Here is a 23,259-nt window from a genome sequence, read left to right as displayed (position 1 = left end):
CTTTACTACAACCGTCTATCAATTAGTTTTGGCTCTAAGTTATCTAAAACACTTCAAATAACATGACTTGATAGTGCCAACACATAATGTGGCTCTGTTCCAACTGTTCCAAAGCCTTGCTTTGGGTAAATCACTCACATCGACTATGAAAGCCTCTATTTTGATGAGAGGACAGAAATGATAGAGAATTATTCTTGAATTATGTATACTAACTTAGCTCAAGAGCCCTTATGATTACTGAGACTCAAGCACAGAGGCATAACATACTGTAACATTAATGACAATATATGTAGGCAGATCAACACCCTAGTAAATGATGAGATGCTGAAGGACTCAGGCACTTGGCTGAAGTGGTTGGGATAGCAATAAGTGAGCGTTATAAGGAAGCCGTGGTCAGTGCATCATCATGCTATCCCATGGCCTGGGTTTAACGCCTGCTCTCTCTGATTATGGACTCCCCCAGCAACAGACATACAAAACATTTGCCTAGGCCATGTGTGTCAGTGATCCCCGTGCTCAGTGCCAGTGTGCCATTCCTCATCATCACTGCTGCCCACACCACTCACACAAAACAATTACATTTGAGTAATTTTGCAGAAGCTCTTATCCAGAGCGACATACAGTTAGTGCATTCATCTTAAGATAGCCATAGTAAGTAGATTTTTCCTCAATAAAGTAGCTAACAGCAAAGTCAGAGTTAGTAAGAGGGGAAAATCAAATGCAAGAGTTAGATCACAAAATCCTTTTTTATTTTATAAGTGGGGCGAGGTGAGGGGGGGGGTTGCTGTGGGATTATTTAAGATACTCTTTGAAGAAGTAGGTTTTTAGATGTTTTTGGAAGATGGGCAGGGACTATGCTGTCCTAGCTTCAGGGGGAATCTGGTTACACCATTGGGGTGCCAGGACAGAGAAGCGCTTGGACTGAGATGAGCGGAAGCTGCCCTCCTGTAGGGGTAGGAGGGCCAAGAGACCTGATGTTGCAGAACGGAGTGCTCGGGTTGTGGTGTAGGGTTTGAGCATAGCCTGAAGGTAGGGAAGGGCAGTTCCTCTTGCTGCTCTGTAGGCAAGTACCATGGTCTTCTAGTGTATATGAGCTTTGACTGGAAGCCAGTGGAGTGTGCGGAGTAGCGGGGTGACATGGGATAACTTGGGAAGGTTGAAAACCAGGCGGGCTGCAGTGTTCTGGATAAGTTGTAGGGGTTTGATGGCACATCAGGGAGCCCATCCAGCATTGAGTTGCAGTAGTCCAGACGGGAGATGACAAGTGCCTGGATTAGGACCTGTGCCCGCTTCATGTCTGAGGTAGGCTCGTACTCTACGGATGTTGTAAAGCATGAACCTGCAGGAGCGAGTCACTGCTTTGATGTTTGCAGAGAACAACATGGTGTTGTCCAGGGTCACGTCATGTCTCTTTGCACTCTTGGAGGGAGACACCGTGGAGTTGTGAACCGTGATGGAGAGGTCTTGGAGCAGACAGGCTTATATCCATCAGTAATCACCTTGGCCACACATACCAATAGCAAGTGACTGCATACAGTAGGTATATGTTATTGTCCACAAACATGCCCTGTGATATTGTTGTGGTAGTTGCATCCTGCTGTACAGTATACTGTGTGGCTATCTTGGTTATTTCATATTTGTCATACTAAATCATATTTGTTTAAGTCACACACTTATTATAAATACACTTATGAACATGTGAATAAACATCAGATGAATCTGAGGGAATTCTGACATAATACGCCTAATGTCAGATAAAAACATGGCGATCCGTTGAATAGCCTCTAGTCACATTGTTGACAGCGTTCTGAGGATATCCCCGCTTCCCTCAGTGAAGCCTTACTTCCCACCTCGTACATAATCAGGCTGTCACCCTGCCTGCTGTCCCTAATGTCTCTGTCCATTTCTGGTCCACCAATTAGCACGTGTAGCGTGGTTCGTTCTGCGTTGTGTAATTCTTAATGAAGACGCTGCCACAAATGATGGTCTGCTCGTTGAAATCTTTTTATTTGCCCTGCACACGAAGAGACAACACACACGTTACCCTTGGTGCAGTCACAGCTCTCCTGCACCTTGCTAGCCGAGGGTCAGGCAAAAGAGAACGATAAAGTGGTATGGGGATACAGATAACCCGCGATGGGCCAAACCAAAATATACAAACTTTTACAATCACTTGTATGTACAATATTGGTATGAAAAAGTGTTTGTACACCAAATAAAAACATTAGCTATGCAGCTGTAATTAAATAAAAAAATACACTGAATTATTATTATTATTATCAGATTATTAACATCCCCTCTTGACCTGGCCTATTTGAATTGGTCCTTGTGTGCAATTTGGTGCGTAATCTAGGGGAACAACATCACACTGCTACATTCACCCCCACTGTTTTACACTAGATTATAGGCCCAAAACAAAACACATTACCTCAAAGGTAACAAAGCAAAGAAAGAAAAAAAAATTCGCACCCACAGGGCGACAGAGTAACCCAGTGTAGTCCCTTAATTCTAGACCCACAAATGGTCGATCAGCTGAAAAGCTATCCCGCGAAGGATTAGGAAAAATAAGGGGTAGCTAATCCCTTATTCAACCGTATACGAAAAATGCCATATACATTTTATGCCGATGGACTACACACAAAGTTACATGAATTGTCAAATATATTAGACAAACCCACAAATCATTCTAAGACATGCTTAGATTTCCTACATTCCTACAAAAGAAAAGGTAGGCAATATCCTACCGTCACTGAGAAACCAAGAACTGTTTCATTTCCTGTGTAGACATAGTTTGGATTAACCTATCCACTGGCTTAATAAGTCTACCCAGTCTAGTCCGAACACCCTCACCCACAAACCTAGCAGGAATGTCACAGACAGCACTAACCCTGCTCAGGGGTCTGACCTCAGGATGGGGAGTACTACAGATCCGCATCTCTGGAGCCAGCACACCTTCAGTTACCGACTCAACACTAGTAGTGTCAGACGACTGATCAGAATCCTGGTAGATTGTCACAGACCACACTGACGAAGCATCTTCAACCAAGGTAACATCATCCACACTGAATGGAGTTTCGCAATCAGAACTCTTGTAGGCTTCGGGGATATCTCTCTGGTCCACTTCTGCTGAGCACACCTCACTTAAGGGGACTTCATACGGTTGTTCCACCTCACTTCCATCAGCCGGGACTTCACCATCCTCTTGGAGTATCCTCCCAGAAGACTCAGGAAGGCCTGCTACCCAGTGGACAGTCCTGGCGTCACTCCCATCCATTTGGCTGGACATTGCAGACATCTCAGAGATCACGTCACCACTCGATAGAGATCCGTGACCCTCAGGTTCCTCCCACGAAGGTAAAGGCAGAAAGTTGACTGGCATAATCAGGTTCCTATGCACAGTTTTGATGCGTCCAGTGGTAGGGTGTTGGATACGATATGTGTTCAGTGAGCTGTTCTTTGCAACCACTATGTACACCACACTCTCCCAGCGATCAGCCAGTTTCTTCTTGCCCCTCTCCCCCTTGTTAGCAAGTAGAACTCTATCTCCCTTCTGCACCGAGTGACCCTTAGACCGTCTGTTGTAGACCTCGGCTTGTCTCTTTTGTTGCTTACTGGCATGCTGCTGGGCCAATGTCATGGCCTCTCTCAGATCCTCACCCAGAGACTGGACATACTTATCCACATCTACTGTGTCCCCATCCAACAGCACACTTTCAAACATAACATCTACCGGCAACCTAGGGGTGCGTCCGAACATCAAGAAGAAGGGTGGAAACCCAGTAGTCTCATGAACAGTGCAGTTATAGGAGAATGTCAATGTGTTCAACATCTGAGGCCATTTAGCCTTAGACCTAGCTGGCAGAGCTCTAATCATCCCACCCAGTGTGCGATTCAGACGTTCTGCTTGACCGTTACCCATGGGATGATAAGGTGTGGTGTGGGACTTTTCAACACCAGATAACTGAAGTAATTCTGCAATAAGTAAACTCTCGAAGTTTGCACCCCTGTCAGAATGGATACAATCAGCGAACCCATAAATGCAGAAGAAATTATTCCAGAGAACACGAGCAACAGTCTTAGCAGACTGGTTTGGACATGGATACGCACAGGCCAGCTTAGTAAAGTGATCAGTCACTACTAACACATCAATAGACTTGTTGTTTGAATCTTCGGCAGTCCAGAAATCAATACACACAAGTTCTAAAGGTGCCGTTGTCACAATGGAGACAAGTGGAGCTCTTGCTTCAGGCTCAGGTGCTTTACTCAACACACATCTCTTACAGTGGGCCACATATTCCTTGACATCCTTCTCCATAGATTCCCAGTAAAACCGCTGTCTCATGAGCCACAATGTGCGCTGCTGACCCTGATGACCAGCATCATCATGAACTCCCTTCAACACAAGGCCTCTCAAAGACACAGGTACGACATACTGGAATTTTTTCTTCTTACTCACTGGGTGTTTTGAAACACGATACAGAATCCTTAACCGCGTGGTGAGTTTCCCCCACTGTCTTAGAGTATAAACTGTTTCTTTAGCTTCAAAGACTCGCTCTCTCCTAGATGGGCGCCGGCCTCTATCTACAAAGAACATGACTCTGCTGATGATAGGATCCAGTGACTGGTTATCATACAGCTCCTTGTGTGTAAGGACGGGTAAAGGGCTCTGACCCATGGACATCAACTTCTCAAGATGCTGCACATGTGAAGCGGCCCTCACTGTGGCACCATCATCCCATCGGCGATGGGCTTGGAGGACAGCAGACACCTCTTCACAGGAAACCAACCCACTGACATCGTCTCCAGCTCTACTCAACTCACTCCCAGGAGCCATAGACGTTCCACAGCCAGCCTCGGGCTGCTCACAGGAGAGACGGAACATGTCTTGTACATCATCCAGTCGAAGACCTCTGGCTTCCTCCAGCAGGACATCATATGGAATTCTTGTCAGTCGGTGCAGGACTTTGGGGCGGACAAATGGCTCTCTGCTCAAAGCATCAGCAACGACATTCTTGGGCCCTGGTATGTACTGGATATCAAAATCAAAAGGTGCCAGCTTTGCAACCCATCTCTGCTCACATGCATCAAGTCTCGGCTTTGTAAGAATATATTTGAGTGGATTGTTGTCGGTCCATACCGTAAACTTATGCCCTCGCAGCCAATGGCTGAACTTATCATGAATGGCCCATTTCATGGCTAGAAATTCCAGCCGGTGAGCAGGATACTTGGATTGTGCATGATTAAGAGATTTACTAGCAAAAGCTATTGGCCTGGCTATGGCCTTCCCATCTTGCACTTGGGATAGTACAGCTCCCAAATCACTAGTAGATGCATCAACAGAAAGCAAAAATGGCTGAGAAAAATCTGGATGAGCCAGCAGTGCCTGGTCAACTAGTGCTGCTTTCAAAGCTTCAAAAGCGAGTTGACACTCGGCAGTCCAGTCTGCAGCAGTGAGCCTGCGAGAGGGACCAGGCTTCTTTCTGCCCTTGCCTCTCCTAGGCTTCTTCTGACCTGTAGTTAGCTGAAACAATGGCCTAGCAACCATGGAACAATTCTCAATGTAGTGTTGATAGTATACTACCATACCAAGGAAAGAACGGATTTTGCTAGGAGACGGAGTGACACCATCAGCTTCCATCATCTCACTCTCAGTCACATTCAAAATGGTTTGAATCTTAGCAGGATCAGTGGCTACGCCCTCCTGAGAAATGATGTGGCCCAAAAACTTAACAGACCTCCTCAAAAACTTGCACTTAGACGGAGACAGTTTAAGATTGTGCTCCTGCAACCGCTGGAAAACCATCTCAAGTCTCTGCAGACTCTCTTCCTCCGTCTTAGCAAAAACCATCAGATCATCCAAATAGCAAAGGAGACTTAGAAAGTTTTGGTCCCCAAAGATGGTCAGCATCATTCTCATAAACGTAGCCGGGCTGTTGCAAAGGCCCTGAGGCAAACGATTGTACTCGTGCAGACCTAAAGGAGAGGAAAAGGCAGTGTATTTCTTATCCTCTTCATGCAGTGGCACATTGTAGTACCCTGATGTCAAGTCCATTGTGCTGAAGAAGGCATTACCTCCCAGCGCCGCCAGTACATCAGCCTGATGAGGCAGGGGATGAGCATCCTTCACTGTGCGGGCGTTTAACCACCTAAAGTCAGTACATAGACGCAAGTCCCCATTCTTTTTCCATACCAGCACCAATGGTGAGGCATACTCACTGCTGGATTTTCTGACGATTTCCTTTTCCTCCATATCATCCAGTGTTTCCCTGAGTTTTTGGTAATCAGCTGGAGAAAGCCTACGATAAGGTAATCGAAATGGGCGGTCATCAGTCAGCCGTATGCGATGGCAGAACTCTTTTGCCTCTCCACAATCCAGGCTATGTCTAGAGAACACCGTTTCATACTTCTCAATTAAACCGACAAGTTTGTCTTTCCAGAACTGTGAGACTGGACACTCCTCAACAGACAGGCCTTGAAGTCCAAGATTGCTCAGTGTACTGTTTCCATTAACTACACTGCCATCAACTGAACTCTTGGCTGTAAGACTGCCATGTGAGCTGTCACATTGTGCTTTTGCCACGTTCTGGTAAGCAGCTTTCTGCTTGACATCATCAAAATCCTCCAATGCAATACAAGGGTACACATCTGCCACTTTAGCATTTCGTCTCAGGGTAACTGGCGAAGTTGTTGGATTCACAATCTTCACAGGGAGCCATCCATCCCCCCACAGAGGCGTAACTACTCTCCCTACTAGTATGTGTCGATTCACACAACGAGACGTGCTGGGTTCGACAACAACAGTACTGCCCACAGAGAGTTTTGTCTTTGGGGGTAAGCGGCCCCACACAAGATGCTCACTCATGGGTTGGAGCGTTACTGCCCTCTTCAACTTAATGGTGCCCACTTTATCTGGGATGAAGTCTCCTCTCCATCTCTCCAAATTTGATAGGAGACGCAGGAACTGGCTGTCCTCACACTGTCCAGAGGGACCTGGCGTACCCACCACCTGCCAGTAGCTGTCATTTGATTTGAACTGTCTAATCAGAGACTTCAACACGTTAGTGCCAACAATGAGTTCATCAACCTGCCCATCTACAATCAGCACTGGGACTACATAACTGAAGCCATAAAGCTGTAGTTTCAAGTCACACATGCCCACTGGGCTAGTTTGCGTCCCACCACAACCCACCAGTATGATGTCTGAAGGAGCTAGAAAGTTCCCCTCTACCACTCCTGCCTCCCTCAACCGAGGTACAATATCTGCGCGCAGAGTAGTAGCCATGGACCCACTATCTAACAACCCCTTCAGCTCAACTTTATCCTGTACTAGCACGGTGGTGTAAAACAAACTGTCATTCTGAGAAATTCTCATTGTGTTCTGAAAAATTACTGTGTTGTTCTTGGGTACTGACTCACAAAAATAAGAATAAACAGATTGGATATCATCATCAGTGGAGGAAAAATTAGACTGCCTCACATTGCCCTCCTCAGAACGGAGACTTTCTAGTTTTCCTGAGACCTGCCAGTCTGCCCACATACAGGGCTCTTTCGCTTCCCAGTCTCACTACAGTCAAAGCTCATGTGGCCAGGAGAGAAGCACTTGAAACACAGCTGGTGCATCTGACAGTGAGCTTTGGTCCAGTGATTAGTGCTTCCACAGACAGCGCACTCACGCTTACGTTTGGGAAACTGTTTACGGGGCCCTCTGTTCACAGACTGAGTATTACTGACAAGAGCCTTCTCTAGCATACTCAAAACCTTCTCTAATGTCCCACCCTCAGATACAGATTGGGCCTGTTCTGGTTCACGGCCACATCGAGAAAAAGATGACACAGTAGGTCTGCTCTCAGAATCCACTTCCTCCTGGGGGGAGTCGAAGACAGCAGCCACCTGCTGTGAAAGTTGTGTTCTACATGCTTTACGCTCCCTTAACAGTTCATCCAAACGATCCTGTACCTCACTGGCTGTCCAGTCACGAAGGGGTTTGCATTTGAACACTTGGGCCAACTCTTTATCAGGACAGTTACGTACAAACATGACTGCCAACTCTGAGCACTGATTGGGCAAGGTTCTACCCTCACTTACAAGGTACTGTTCAGCTGCCTCTGCAGCTTTGTTAAGCCTAATCCAGAAATCTAGTGGACCCTCATTAGCATATGGTCTCATTGAATAGAAGTCAGCTAATGGCATACCTGAGTAGACAGTATCCCCAAAGTGTTGCTTGAGAACACTGAACACTGCCTTAACATCTGTGACAACAGGGTTGTTACGCATCCAGACTTTGGTCACATCCCGTGCCCTCCCCATGAGCCTAGACATCACCTCCCCAACATTCTCAGACCCAGTGTAACCCCTCTTCTCTAGGTAGACTCCCATTAGCTCCTCCCACTCCAGGACAGAGTACTTATCTGAGCCATCACCCCTGAAGAAAGGTGGAGCACTAACCTCTGACTTCACAACCAGATTCAGCTTGGACGCATCAATTAAAGTTGACCCACATTGTTCAGGCAGGGGAAACTGCTGGGATTGGTCAGGGGAATGGGCAGGAGAAAGACTTGAAGCCCCAGGCTGCAGTAAACTCGCTCTGATAGATTCTCCTATCTCTGAACCAATCTGCTTAATAAGGTCACTAAGCTGACTCGGTGTCCCATTATTACTGAGGACTGGGGACAATGGTACATCAAGAGACAGAGGTGGGATACCCTGGTCAGGTGGAGTAAACAGCCTACCCCTCCCAGTGCTTGTAAACTCAGGACTAGCAGCCACTCTACTCCCAGGAGCTGACTGTACCAATGGTGTAAATGCATGGACACCCCTCCCTCTACCCACACTAACCACACCAAAATCCCCAGCATAACTCATCTTATGGACTTGAGAGTCTTCCATGGCTCAGTAGAGAACTAAACTACAATGTAATTTACTGCATACAAATACAAAAAAAAATGCAATAAACAAATTCCCTCAAAACATGCAAATAAACGCCAATACAATTATCTAGTGAATATGCTACATTCACCTTCACTATTTACAGTATACATTCACTTATAGCAAACCATCAACAAGTGCGCATGCGCGGGTCGCGCATCTCCTCCACATGCACAGCTCCGGTGGTCAGCTTGAGCTAACCAGTCGGCAGGTCGCGGCACCAGTTTGTAGCGTGGTTCGTTCTGCGTTGTGTAATTCTTAATGAAGACGCTGCCACAAATGATGGTCTGCTCGTTGAAATCTTTTTATTTGCCCTGCACACGAAGAGACAACACACACGTTACCCTTGGTGCAGTCACAGCTCTCCGGCACCTTGCTAGCCGAGGGTCAGGCAAAAGAGAACGATAAAGTGGTATGGGGATACAGATAACCCGCGATGGGCCAAACCAAAATATACAAAACTTTTACAATCACTTGTATGTACAATATTGGTATGAAAAAGTGTTTGTACACCAAATAAAAACATTAGCTATGCAGCTGTAATTAAATAAAAAAATACACTGAATTATTATTATTATTATCAGATTATTAACATCCCCTCTTGACCTGGCCTATTTGAATTGGTCCTTGTGTGCAATTTGGTGCGTAATCTAGGGGAACAACATCACACTGCTACACACGGAGCAAGAAACACATTCAGTTTGACTTAACATTCAAATGAAAAACAATCTCAATCAAAACCTAGCTAAAATCACTGTAGTTTTAATCTATTTTCTTTTCATTGAGAGTAAGCTATTGAAAGACATGTATTTCATTCAATAATCATAGTGATATTTGAGAGCCACACATTAGTGTTTTCTGTGAAAACTGGGTTGTCCTTAAGTAGGGCAAGTGTGTCAACAGGGAGGGCTCAACATTTTAAAAACGGTCTTATATGGGTTATATCTTCAGTGGGATAAATCTGAGTGACACCCCCATGTCAGATGGTATGGTCTGGCTGAGGTAATGGCTATGCCAGCATGTATAGCTAATGAACAAAAGTGATGAATAAACTGGATAAACACTCCCTCACCATGCCAGACCATTCAGGCCGAAACTGGAAAGACAGAAAATATTGTGGTTTTGCAGGTCATGAAGATCAAATTGTTTTTGTGTTTAGGATTTGTCAGATGACTGTTGGGTGTATGTTCAGAGTAAAGGTTGTTGGAGTCCGTGTTATCTTGTAGATGAAGGCAGAACAAGTGAGTGTAACTTTCTTTTCTGTTTGGCAGTGTAATGGTGGCGTGAGAGGCCTGTATTCTATATTTGCCCCAGTTTGAGTGCTTTTAGCTGGGTGCCTCATTCCTCTCTGCATGGAATATTAATTATACAGGAGCGTAGGGACAAACCCCACTGATTTTTAAGGGGTGTCCTGCTCCACTTCTTTTGGGAGCAAGAGCTGCATTAGATATCTCAGTGACCAGCTTTTGATTGGTTTGTGCATTTCCCTATTGGAGTTGGACTGTGTCGATGTGTATCATGCACATGCTCACCTACATGTGCATGATGTGTGTTCATACAGTTACACATGTGAACCTCAATGTACTACAGCATAGACTAAGAGCTGGTGTTGTTTGATAAAACAATATGTCCATCTATCTCGGCCCCAGCCCTCCAGACGAGTCGGTCTCCGTGTGGATCTCCTTAAAACCTAGATGACTTCCTGTTAAAGTGTGTCTAGGTTAGCCTTGCAGCATGTCTTTAGTGTAATAGGATGCCTCCCTCTCTCTCCATTAATTACCAGGGTCTGTGCCCAACTCTGCTTCTGCGGCCTAATTAACGCTAATCGCTCCAGCCCCCAAAGGAGCAACCAGCCTTGCTATGTTCAGTTCAGCCTGGATCTGTTACTCACTCTGTGGTGGTTAGAAGCTGCCGTCCCAGTCACACTGTCTCTCTAGGGTGATTACGTAGACGTATAGCTACTTTCCATGTAGGTGGACTTTTCTCACTCATTTTAAGTAGAGTGGATCTCATTCTAAACTCAAGCAGTTTCATCCCAGATAGCTGAAGGTCGTGGTAGCTGGCAGGGTGTCTGTATGGTCAGTAGGCTCCTCACGTTAAAGCTGACAGGTCTCCTTTAAAAGCATGATATTGATTTCGAAGCTCTCCCTCCACATAAACTCACTGCTGTGTTTCTTATGTGACATGGAGTGAAACAACCCACAGCCATGGCTGAGTGAAAAGAAACATCCTACCCATTCCCATCCAGCAGCTCCCACTTCCACGTCTAACCTGAACAAACCCACATCTACCCTACCTGTCCCAAAACCCCACCAAACTGCATTCAGTCATGCACTTCCTTCTCTCCCAGCTGCACAAAGTCATTTCTCATCATCCTCACCATTTAAACACATTTTACTTAAGTATGTATTTACATCCTTACATGAGCAGCAAATAGATTGATCAATAAACTAATCTAATGACTTGCCCTCTCACAAATCCAGGCAGTAAGGGCCAAGTCATCAACAGTCCAAGGGCACAAGATGCCTCAATGACCCCTTTCATAAGTAGGACGACAATTAGTTGTAGCCACGTGTCTGAATTATGGTCAGTCTAAGTTCCCTCAGATTGATTTCCAAACTAAAAGCAGGTTAATTTAATGGGGCGGCAGGTAGCCAAGTGGTAAGAGCGTTGGGCCAGTAACCAAAAGGTTGCTAGATTGAATCCCCGAGCTGACAAGGTAAAAATCTGTCGTTCTGAACAAGGCAGTTAACCCACAGTTCCTAGGTCGTCATTGTAAATAAGAATTTGTTCTTAACTGACTTGACTACTTAAATAAAAAATGTATATAGTGCTCACTGGGAGTATGTGAGCCATGTCTGAACGCAACATGAGTAGCACTACACAGACATCTAGTTATACAAGCTACACCTGCTTCACATACACAGGTACTGTATGTAACTGCATTTACTTACATCACCACTGCATTAATCACCATGTAATACCTAGGTATTAATTCTGCATGTCAAGTGGGATATAGAGTGGAAGCGCAGCATGTCCGTCAGCAGGACAGGAGGGTGTATGAGGTGGCAGAGATGAGGTTGGGTGTTTATTAAGAAAGGTGATAATGAGGCCCTCCTTGTCACCCAGATGAGGTTGGGTGTTTATTAAGAAAGGTGATAATGAGGCCCTCCTTGTCACCCAGATGAGGTTGGGTGTTTATTAAGAAAGGTGATAATGAGGCCCTCCTTGTCGCCCAGCACCAACAAAGGGGATATAAAAATGTGATTCTTTCCTTTCTTCCTTCTATAATTATTATTTACATAGGAGGAAACCAACGTTACTGGAGCAAAAGATAAGGACGGATGGTCAATATGTTCTTCCTCTGAGATCAGTGTTACGTTTGCCCCTGCTGACCAAAACTGGGCCTAATGAGGATTTAATAACAACTAATCGACTCCCTGGCTAGTTCATCTCACATAATTGATCAGTACAGCAGGATTGTCACAGCAAAATAATCTTGCTGCAACAGGATTTAAACATTTACTCCATAATGTTGCTTGATCGGTTGTTAGGCTAATAGCTGACCAAATTTAGGCTACATGAAAAGTGCAATACTGTTAATGTAACCGTGTGTTAGTGTGGGTTTTCAGTGAATTTATGTAAACCCCAAAGCTCAACTGCATTTCCTGAGGTGCATTCGCAGCAACATAAGTGATCAAATTAAGATCCTACAACTGTAGCTTCACGTTTTGCTCTCACAATGCTCTGTGAAGGCCCTATGGTGTGTCTGTGTACACTGCATGGTCTCTATGGTTCATGTGATCGCCAGTTGCTAAGGCACCAGTACATGGTCATTCATAGTAACTCAATGATTTACTGTCACAATGAAAGACTGAGAATGAGAAACAGGTAAAGAGAGTGAGAAAATGGGAAGGAGGCTATATGAGAGAACCAGAGTGGAGACAATAGACTAGTGGAAGAGAGAGGGTAGACTATACTGTTACTCAACCCTGCACTATTGTAATCACTGCCCCTCAGGAGAATTGAGAGGTGCAAAAGATGGAGTCAAGCAAGTATGCTCCAGTCTAAACGAGTAAGCAGATGCACTTATATACATTGATCTAAGCATTTATGGAAATTGCCAGAGCCAAAGCAGAGGCTATTGCTTGCACTTACTTAATTTGCAAACTGCTCAGTCTCCGAGGAACAGCAAGGGGACCAATAACTAACCAAAACATAACATATATGCTGCATAATGCATATTAATTGATTGACCAGTTGATTGATTATAGATACATTCTGAAGATGTTATACTCTAACATGTTGTATCCTGTGCTGAGCTAGGGGAGGATAGATTTCTGATCCCTGCATCTCCTCACAGCTGTCTCAGGTCAGTAGGTCAGGATCCTATTGGGTCAGTAAGAGACTACTTTTGAATTGTTTTCAAGTTAAACTAAAATGAATTGGAAATGGGAATACCAGGTGTGATAGGTGTTGTTGTTCAAAGCTAAGTTCATTTACAAGGAGAAGAGACAGAAAGGTCAGGCAAAGCTAATAATTAGGTTCTAAATACAGCTACAAGCCTACAGAACATGGACAGCTCCAAACAGGCAATGTAACTATTGACCATCACAAATATTCCTCTCCTTGATCACCATTCTGTTCCAGCCTAGGAAAGAGCCAAGTGCATGTCTTGTTAACTCCCCCACACATCCTGGTCCTCATTAAAAACGGTGAGGGGCATATAAACAATTAAACTCTCATTCTAAGTTGTATTTTATCTAGACCTTGTGAGGTAATTCATAAGACCTCACATGGACTGAAAGCAGGGTGGCTGCATGTTGCACAGCTGAACTGCAGGAAAGGAGGCAGTCGATCAATGCGACAAGATGCCCAGAATGCACATCTCAGAGAGTGAGCGCAGTGCATCATCACTTTGCGATACGTTTGTGTGCGGCGATGGACCCATTAAAGGGGAAATCTGTAGTTCAAACAATAACAAAGCCTTTACCCCACCACTGTTCTGGTAAACAGCTGAGAGATGGGGCTGGAGAAATGTAAACACTTTCAAATTCCCAGACAGGGCTATGGATGCAAGTTCTGACCATTCATGATATCAATATTTTAGGGGCAATACAGTGTTTGTTTACAATTGCCTTGTTTAACAATTAAGTAAAACAAGCTTATATTTTGGGTTCTGATGGGCTACGACAGTTGAACTAAGCTAATCAGGAATTTGTAAGTTATATTATTCAATAATCAATGGGTATATGTCATTCATTTAAAAGTCTAAAAATGTATGTACCAACTTCAGATTTCAACTTTATGTACCAACTTCAGATTTCTATCTTAAAATCCCAATTAATTTTTACGAGCCCTATTAGCAAGATACTATGAATCCATTTTTTATTGGGTGAACGTTGGATGAGCGGCGTGAAAGGAACTATGCTAGAGCAAATATCTCTCTTTCACACACACACACATGCACGAGCGCGCGGGCATGGAGAGAGAGAGAGAGAGAGAGAGAGAGAGAGAGAGAGAGAGAGAGAGAGAGAGAGAGAGAGAGAGAGAGAGAGAGAGAGAGATTGTAAAGCATTGTTTTTTTTCAGGCCATTAGTAGGCCTATCTAAACTTTTATTGACTCAAGATGACTGATTTCAATCCTTACTTACCCTTGCATATTTAGAAGAATAGGGATCCTCGAAGAGTGCCCAAAGCAACCGCTGCCAACGTCGCCAATGCCCCCCGGATTTGGCATCTGGTCCATCAAGAGCCAACCTATTGATCATTCCCAGCGTTTCCTCATCCCCATCCTCCTCTGAATTCTCGGGGGGCCCACCCCCAAAACTATCCAATGCCTCCTCGGCCTCTCGATGTTGCCGATAAGTCATCCAACAACATGGTTCCACGTCAGTCTCATCGATACCCCAAAATGCCAACTCCTCCTCGTACAACGGGCCGCAAACATCTGCAGGGCAGTGCAACTTCCCGGTCCTATAGTAATTGAGGATGTGGGCAAACACACCCGGGTGCCGGTCAAAGAAAAATTCTTCAATCTTGGGATCATAGTCAAAGTGACTGTGGGCATCGGGCTCGGCGAGCCAAGCTAACCGGGTGCCCGGTAATGTACGAAGGGTGCTACGGTAGGTCTGGTGTCTGATACCTCCCACGTTAATCACAATACGATCGTTCTCGTCGCCTTGTCCCATTGCGTCGCTTAGGCATGTCTTGAGCAGGTTCCAGGCATTAAATTGCAAAATATGTGCGAGGCAACGCAGTGCGATTCGGCCGACACATGAACTCGAGTTGAAAGAGGAAAAGAGAAGGCAGATTTCTTCCCGACTTCTTTTATTCAGCTTGCAAAAAAGCACAGGCTCCCCTCAAGCTTTCAGATAAATCCCAACATTGAATAATACAAAATAAAGCAATACCTCAACGGATGTTTGATATAGTTGCAAAGTAGGCTAAAGCAAGAAACAGCCTGTGCCTGCCCCAGAAACAGGATGGAAAAAACTAAATGTTCATGGTTAGGCTACATCACAAAACCAAAGATGAACACCCCTCGGAAAAGCGTTGATGAAAAATGTGTGTAGGCTATGACTCCATATAATGAAAACCTAGTTCCAAATCCACGCCGTCTTTTAATTAGGGAAACGAACACCCCTTGTGGCATTCAACGAAAGATGAGGGCTGTGGTGCTGAACGGACAGCACCAGTCTCTCTGAGTGCACACTCCTCACACTCCCTTCCTCCCTCCTCTCCTCCTCTCTCTCATCATCCCCCTCCCACTGTCTTTGAGACAAGACTCTTGCACTCCCTAGTCCCTTTTCTTTCTTTATATTCTCCTCCTTGATCCCAGATGCAGGACTGCTACAGGGAGATCAACATTGATTCTTGTCAATTACTGTACATGTTCTGTATTCAATAAAGCTCTTGAATTCCTATATGCCTAAAACACAAATCCTTGAATGAGTGCCACTGCAACTTAATGTGTTCTTTTCGAAATTATGTTCACAGGAGAATGAGGAGAGAGCCTGCAGTATATGCTGTATACCACGAGGCACGGTTGTATAGACTCCTTGTCATGGTTTTGTAATAAACATTAAATAACATTCATTAGTTCGAAAGGAAGCACAGGTGCATGCAGCTAAATTGATGAGGGGTGTGTCACGGACAGCTTTTTGGCCTCTGTCAGCACCATGGACAGGTCACATACTGGCTTCCACACAGGTGAATCACCTACATAAATATTTTGAGCATGAAGTTGAGTCAAGTTACTATTTGTAACAGTTAGTGCTCCATATATACAGTATATATATACACTACCATTCAAAAGTTTGGGGTCACTTAGAAATGTCCTTGTTTTTTAAAGAATATGGGCATCTACGCCTATGTAGATATTCCATTAAAAACCTGCCGTTTCCAGCTACAATAGTCATTTACAACATTAACAATGTCTACACTGTATTTCTGATCAATTTTATTTTATTTTAATCAACAAAAAGTCCTTCAAGGCAGAGTTGCAAAGAAAAAGCCATACAACGCCTTGCAAAAGTATTCCTCCCCCTTGGCGTTTTTCCTATTTTGTTGCATTGCAACGTGTCATTTAAATAGATTTTATTTGGATTTCATGTAATGGACACACACAAAATAGTTCAAATTGGTGAAGAAAAAAATTTGTTGTTTCAAAAAATTATAAAAAAATAGAAAACGGAAAAGTGGTGCGTGCATATGTATTCACCCCTTTGCTATGAAGCCCCTAAATAAGATCTGGTGCAACCAATTACATTCAGAAATCACATAATTAGTTAAATAAAGTCCATCTGTGTGCAATCCAAGTGTCACATGATCTCAGTATATATACACCTGTTCCGAAAGGCCCCAGAGTCTGCAACACCACTAAGCAAGGGGCACCACCAAGCAGGCGGCACCATGAAGACCAAGGAGCTCTCCAAACAGGTCAGGGACAAAGTTGAGGAGAAGTACAGATCAGGGTTGGGTTATAGAAAAATATCAGAAACTTTGAACATCCCACAGAGCACCATTAAATACATTATTAAAAATGGAAAGAATATGGCACCACAACAAACTTGCCAAGAGAGGGCCGCCCACCAAAACTCACAGACCAGGCAAGGAGCGCATTAATCAGAGAGGCAACAAAGAGACCAAAGATAACCCTGAAAGAGCTGCAAAGCTCCACAGCGGAGATTGGAGTATCTGTCCATAGGACTACTTTAAGCCGCACACTCCACAGAGCTGGGCTTTACGGAAGAGTGGCCAGAAAAAAAGCCATTGCTTAAAAAAAATAAGCAAACATGTTTGGTGTTTGCCAGAAGGCATGTGGGAGACTTGTTGGTCAATTTCTTCAACAGATGAACAGGTCTATATAATTATTAAACATACATTAGTAATGGAAAGGAAACACAGACTGTATTAAGTATTAAAATGATCCTTTAGTAAAACAATTGTAGGCAGAAGTTGGTACATAGCATATGTACATCTCTCCAAGTTCTGCAAAATGTCTAAGATTTCCTGTAACTCATATAGCCTCTCCCAGTCCTCTTGCGTGAGTTTCCCTGGCAACAACATTTTAATAAATCTAACCTCCCCCTGACAGCAACAACCAGCAGCAAGTTGGTTTGACCAAAACTTGACCTTTCATCACAAGTATAGGGACATAACAAGGTGAATGAATACAAGCATCTTCTGACAAGTGGCTGTTTTCATCAAGCCTGCGGCAGCCTCGTGTTCTCAGAAAACCAGTCGTATTCTCAAAACCTCAGATAGCCAGGTGGGGCCCAGAAAGGAGGAGTATAAACGTAGGCGGTTTCCGCCTTCTGATAGTGTTTGAAGAGCACAACACTCAAAACAGGTGTTAACACACACACACAAAGGTCTCCTAAAGAGGAGAACTTACAGTTTATCATAACACAATTTATTATCCCTTTAAAAGGTATGAGGCCTTTGTTTAAAACCTCTTCACACTCCCCAAACATATGGAAGAAGGTACTCTGGTCAGATTAGACAAAAATGTAGCTTTTTGGCCATCAAGGAAAATACTATGTCTGGTGCAAACCTCGCAAACCTCTCATCACCCCGAGAACACCGTGGCAGCATCACGCTGTGGGGATGTTTTTCATCGGCAGGGACTGAGAAACTGGTCAGAATTTAAGGAATGATGGATGCCGCTAAATACAGGTAAATTCTTGAGGGAAACCTGTTTTAGTCTTCCAGAGATTTGAGACTGGGACAGAGATTCACCTTCCAGCAGGACAATGATCCTAATTATACTGCTAAAGCAACACTTGAGTGGTTTAAGGGAAAACATTTAAATGTCTTGGAATGGCCGAGTCAAAGCCCAGACCTCAATCCAATTGAGAATCTGTGGTATGACTTAAATATTGCTGGACACCAGCGGAACCTATCCAACTTGAAGGTGCTGGAGCAGTTTTGCCTTGAAGAATGGGCAAAAATCCCAGTGGCTAGATGTGCCAAGCATATAGAGACATACCCCATGAGACTTGTAGCTGTAATGGCTGCAAAAGTTGGCTCTACAAAGTATTGACTTTGGGGAGATGAATAGTTATGCACGCTCAAGTTTTCAGTTTTTTTGGTGTTATTTCTTGCTTGTTTCACAATAATTTATTGTCTCACAATAAAAAATATTTTGCATCTTCAAAGTGGTAAGCATGTTGTGTAAATCAAATGATACAAACCCCCCAAAAATAAATTTTAATTCCAGGTTGTAAGGCAACAAAATAGGGAAAATGCCAAGGGGGTGAATACTTTTGCAAGCCACTGTATCTCAGACTGGCCAATAAAAAGAAAAGATTAAGATGGGTAAAAGAACACAGACACTGGACAGAGGAACTCTGGCCAGCATCCTGGAGTCGCCTCTTCACTCTTGACGTTGAGACTGGTGTTTTACGGGTACTATTTAATGAAGCTGCCAGTTGAGGACATGTGAGGCGTCTGTTTCTCAAACTAGGCACTCTGATGTACTTGTCTTTTTACTCAGTTGTGCACCGGGGACTCCCACTCCTCTTTCTATTCTGGTTAGAGACAGTTTGCGCTGTTCTGTGAAGGGAGTAGTACACAGTAATGTACGAGATGTTCAGATTCTTGGCAATTTCTCGCATGGAATAGCCTTCATTTCTCAGAACAAGAATAGACTGATGAGTTTCAGAAGAAAGTTCTTTGTTTCTGACCATTTTGAGCCTGTAATCGAACCAACAAATGCTGATGCTCCAGATATTCAACTAGTCTAAAGAAGGCCAGTTTAATTGCTTCTTTAATCAGAATAACAGTTTTCAGCTGTGCTAACATAATTGCAAAAGGGTTTTCTAATGATCAATTAGCCTTTTAAAATTATAAACTTGGAATACCAAACACAACATGCCATTGGAACACAGGAGTGATGGTTGCTGATAATGGGCCTCTGTACGCCTATGTAGATATTCCATAAAAAATCTGCCGTTTCCAGCTACAGTAGTCATTTACAACATTAACAATGTCTACACTGTATTTCTGATCAATTTGATGTTATTTTAATGGACAAAAAATGTGCTTTTCTTTCAAAAACAAGGACATTTCTATGTGACCCCAAACCTTTTAAAGGTACTGTATATATACAGTACCAGTCAAAAGTTTGGACACACCTACTCATTTAAGGGTTTTTCTTTATTTTTACTATTTTCTACATTGTAGAATAATAGTGAATACATCAAAACTATGAAATAACACATATGGAATCATGTAGTAACCAAAAAAGTGATAAACAAAATAGATTTTATATTTGAGATTCTTTAAAGTAGCCACACTTTGCCTTGATGACAGCTTTGCACACTCTTGGCATTCTCTCAACCAGCTTCATGAGGTAGTCACCTGGAATGCATTTCAATGAACAGATGTGCCTTGTTAAAAGTTAATTTGTGAATTTATTTCCTTCTTAATGATTTTGAGCCAGTCAGTTGTGTTGTGACAAGGTAGGGGTGGTACACAGAAGATAGCCCTATTTGGCAAAAGACCAAGTCCATATTATGACAAGAACAGCTCAAATAAGCAAAGAGAAATGACAATCCATCATTGCATTAAGACATTGAGGTCAATCAATCGGGAAAATTTCAAGAACTTTGATAGTTACTTCAAGTGCAGTCAGAAAAACCATCAAGCGCTATGATGAAACTGGCTCTCATGAGGACTATCACAGGAAAGGAAGACCCAGAGTTACCTCTACTGCAGAGGATAAGTTCATTAGAGTTACCTCAGAAATTGCAGCCCAAAAATATGCTTCACAGAGTTCAAGTAACAGACACATCTCAACTAGAGGTCGACCGATTAATCGGAATGGCCGATTAATTAGGGCCGATTTCAAGTTTTCATAACAATCGGAAATTGGTATTTTTGGGCGCCGATTTGCCTTTTTTTTCTTCTTTTTTTTGTAAATTTTTTTTTTAACCTTTATTTAATCTTTATTTAACTAGGCAAGTCAGTTGAGAAAAAAATCTTATGTTCAATGACGGCCTAGGAACGTTCTGCCTCGTTCAGGTGCAGAAAGACAGATTTTTAACCTTGTCAGCTCGGGGGATCCAATCTTGCAACCTTACAGTTAACTAGTCCAATGCTCTAACACTTGATTACATTGCACTCCATGAGGAGCCTGCCTGTCACGCGAATGCAGTAAGCTAAGGTAAGTTGCTAGCTAGCATTAAACTTATCTTATAAAAAACAATCAATCAATGACTGTCATTGCTCCAATGTGTACTTAACCATAAACATCAATGCCTTTCTTAAAATCAATACACAAGTATTTATTTTTAAACCTGCATATTTATCTAAAATAAATCCAGGTTAACAGGCAATATTAACCAGGTGAAATTGTGTCATTTCTCTTGCGTTCATTGCACGCAGTCAGGGTATATGCAACAGTTTGGGCCGCCTGGCTCTTTGCGAACTAATTTGCCAGAATTTTACGTGATTATGACATAACATTGAAGGTTGTGCAATGTAACAGGAATATTTAGACTCATGGATGCCACCCGTTAGATAAAATACGGAACGGAATAAACGTTTTGTTTTCGAGGTGATAGTTTCCGGATTAGTCAAAGGTATATGGTTTAGAGAGAAATAGTCGACGCGTTATAATTCCTGTAATAACTTGTGGCTGAACTTGAAAGGGGTTCCTTCGTTATTTTACCGTTCATGTCTTCCATAGAGAATGTCTTGATCTACTTCAAATAAGGTATGTGTTTCGCAGAGGAGCAGACTGACAGGGGACCATGCAGACAAGCTCTGCTTTCTGCACTACAACCTAAAACTTAACTGGGAATATTGAAGACCCATGAAAGCTGGTGGTTTGTTTTAACATATGTTCTCATGTTATTTGAGACTAAATTGATTTTATTTGTGTATTATACTAAGTTAAAATAAAAGTGTTCATTGTTCATTCAGTATTGTTGCAATTGTCATTATTATAAAAATGTGTGTGTGTGTATGATATATATATATATAAATACATTTTTATTATTATTAGTCGGCCGATTAATCGGTATCGGCTTTTTTTGTCCTCCAATAATCGGTATCGGTATCGGCGTTGAAAAATCATAATCGGTCGACCTCTAATCTCAACATCAGCTATTCAATGGAGACTGTGTGAATCAGGCCTTCATGGTCGATTTGCTGCAGAGAAACCACTACTAAAGGACACCAATAAGAAGACGAGACTTGCTTTGGCCAAGAAACACGAGCAATGGACATTAGATCGGAGGAAATCGTATTATTTCTTTCTTTTTTCAACCGCTGTGTCTTTGGGAGACGTAGAGTAGGTGAATGGATGATCTCTGCATGTGTGGTTCCCACCGTAAAGCATGGAGGAGGAGGTGTGATGGTGTGGGGGTGCTTTTCTGGTGACACTGTCTGTGATTTATTTAGAATTCAAGGCACACTTAACTAGCATAGCTACCACAGCATTCTGCAGCGATACACCATCCCATCTGGTTTGCGCTTAGTGGGACTATCATTTGTTTTTCAACAGGACAATTTCCCAACACAACTCCAGGCTGTGTAAGGGCTATTTGACCAAGAAGGAGTGTTATGGAGTGCTGCATCGTATGATCTGGCCTACACAATCACCGGACCTCAACCCAATTGAGATAGTTTGGGATGAGTTGGACCGCAGAGTGAAAGAAAAGCAGCCAACAAGTGCTCAGCACATGTGGGAACTCCTTCAAGACTGTTGGAAAAGCATTCCGCATTCCTCATGCTTTGATGTCTGCACTATTATTCTACAATGTAGAATATAGTCAAAATAAATAAAAAACGTGAATGAGTAGGTGTGTCCAAACTTTTGACTAGTACTGTATATATAAGCTACTTATACATAGTATACATACTTATAAATAGTATACTCATATACATTTAGTTGCCAGTATTTTAGGTACACCCCTCTAGTACCGGGTCGGACCCCCGTTTCCCTCCAGAACAGCCTGAATACTTCGGGGCATGGAAACGTTGCTAAATTGGTATCAAGGGACCTAATGTGTGCAGGAAAATTCCCAATACCATTACACCACAACCACCAGCCTGTACTGTTGGTACGTATACATAGTATACTTATGTGGAAAAAGTACTTATGTGGAGAGAGGTATGTATATTATGCAGTACAGACACTGCCCTGTTGTGGCAAAAGCTATTACGGGTAATTTCAGTTGTGCCCATTCAATCGTGTGTGTTAAAACAGCTTTCAAGATCATATGAGTTTATTAGCTTACAGACAGAATCCATTACCTTAGCAACATCAGGATACTCCAGATCAGTGATGTGATCTTAGACTGGACTCATCTATTGTCTTGGCCCACGGGTGGTTTTATTTGGCCCCAAAAATTTTCTGAGCTACAACAACCTAGGAGAGGGGGTGACCTTGATAATTTATTGTTAAAACGAGAGGCTGCTTGGATCTTTAACTTAAAGACCCTTGCTCCCTTCGGTCTCAACGTGGACTTTGATCTGAAGCCATTCTTGTGATTGTTGTGATTGTTGTGACTTTGGCATTGTGGTTGTTTGTAGGCTTGTGTGGTCTTAAGTGAGTATGATCGTATGCTATCCATTTGTATTTATTGTATGCTGCTCTTTCTATGCCATTTTAATATTTGAGAAATTAACCAATGATATTAGGCCACTCTTGGCCATGATTACAGTCACCTGTGTGTCTTGACACTATATAAACGAGTCATCCCGCAGTGTCTGTGATTGACTGCTTGCCTGTCGAAACGTTGGTAAATTAAATATTTTTGCATCTGAGCTCCTAGAGTGTGCGGCTCTCCTTTATTTTTAAGTGAGCTACAACAGTTAACA

The 23,259-nt window shown here is 43.2% G+C and overlaps 1 protein-coding gene across 3 annotated transcripts in view; it reads right to left on the bottom strand.

Moving 5' to 3' along the window:
* Positions 1 to 15,672, bottom strand: part of LOC129834641 (potassium voltage-gated channel subfamily C member 1-like) — a 47,823-nt gene extending 32,151 nt beyond the window's left edge. For all 3 annotated transcript variants that reach the window (XM_055899820.1, XM_055899822.1, XM_055899819.1), the window contains exon 1: positions 14,580 to 15,672. In XM_055899820.1, coding sequence (XP_055755795.1) covers positions 14,580 to 15,116 — 537 coding nt within the window. In that variant the 5' untranslated portion in view covers positions 15,117 to 15,672. The remainder of the gene's footprint in view (positions 1 to 14,579) is intronic.
* Between the last annotated feature and the right edge of the window lie 7,587 nt (positions 15,673 to 23,259).

This window comes from Salvelinus fontinalis, chromosome 35 (genome assembly GCF_029448725.1).
Source record: "Salvelinus fontinalis isolate EN_2023a chromosome 35, ASM2944872v1, whole genome shotgun sequence".
Classification (NCBI taxonomy): Eukaryota; Metazoa; Chordata; class Actinopteri; order Salmoniformes; family Salmonidae; genus Salvelinus; species Salvelinus fontinalis.
The sequence above is the reverse complement of the archived record's forward strand: the minus strand, read 5'-3'. Positions and strand labels throughout refer to the sequence as shown.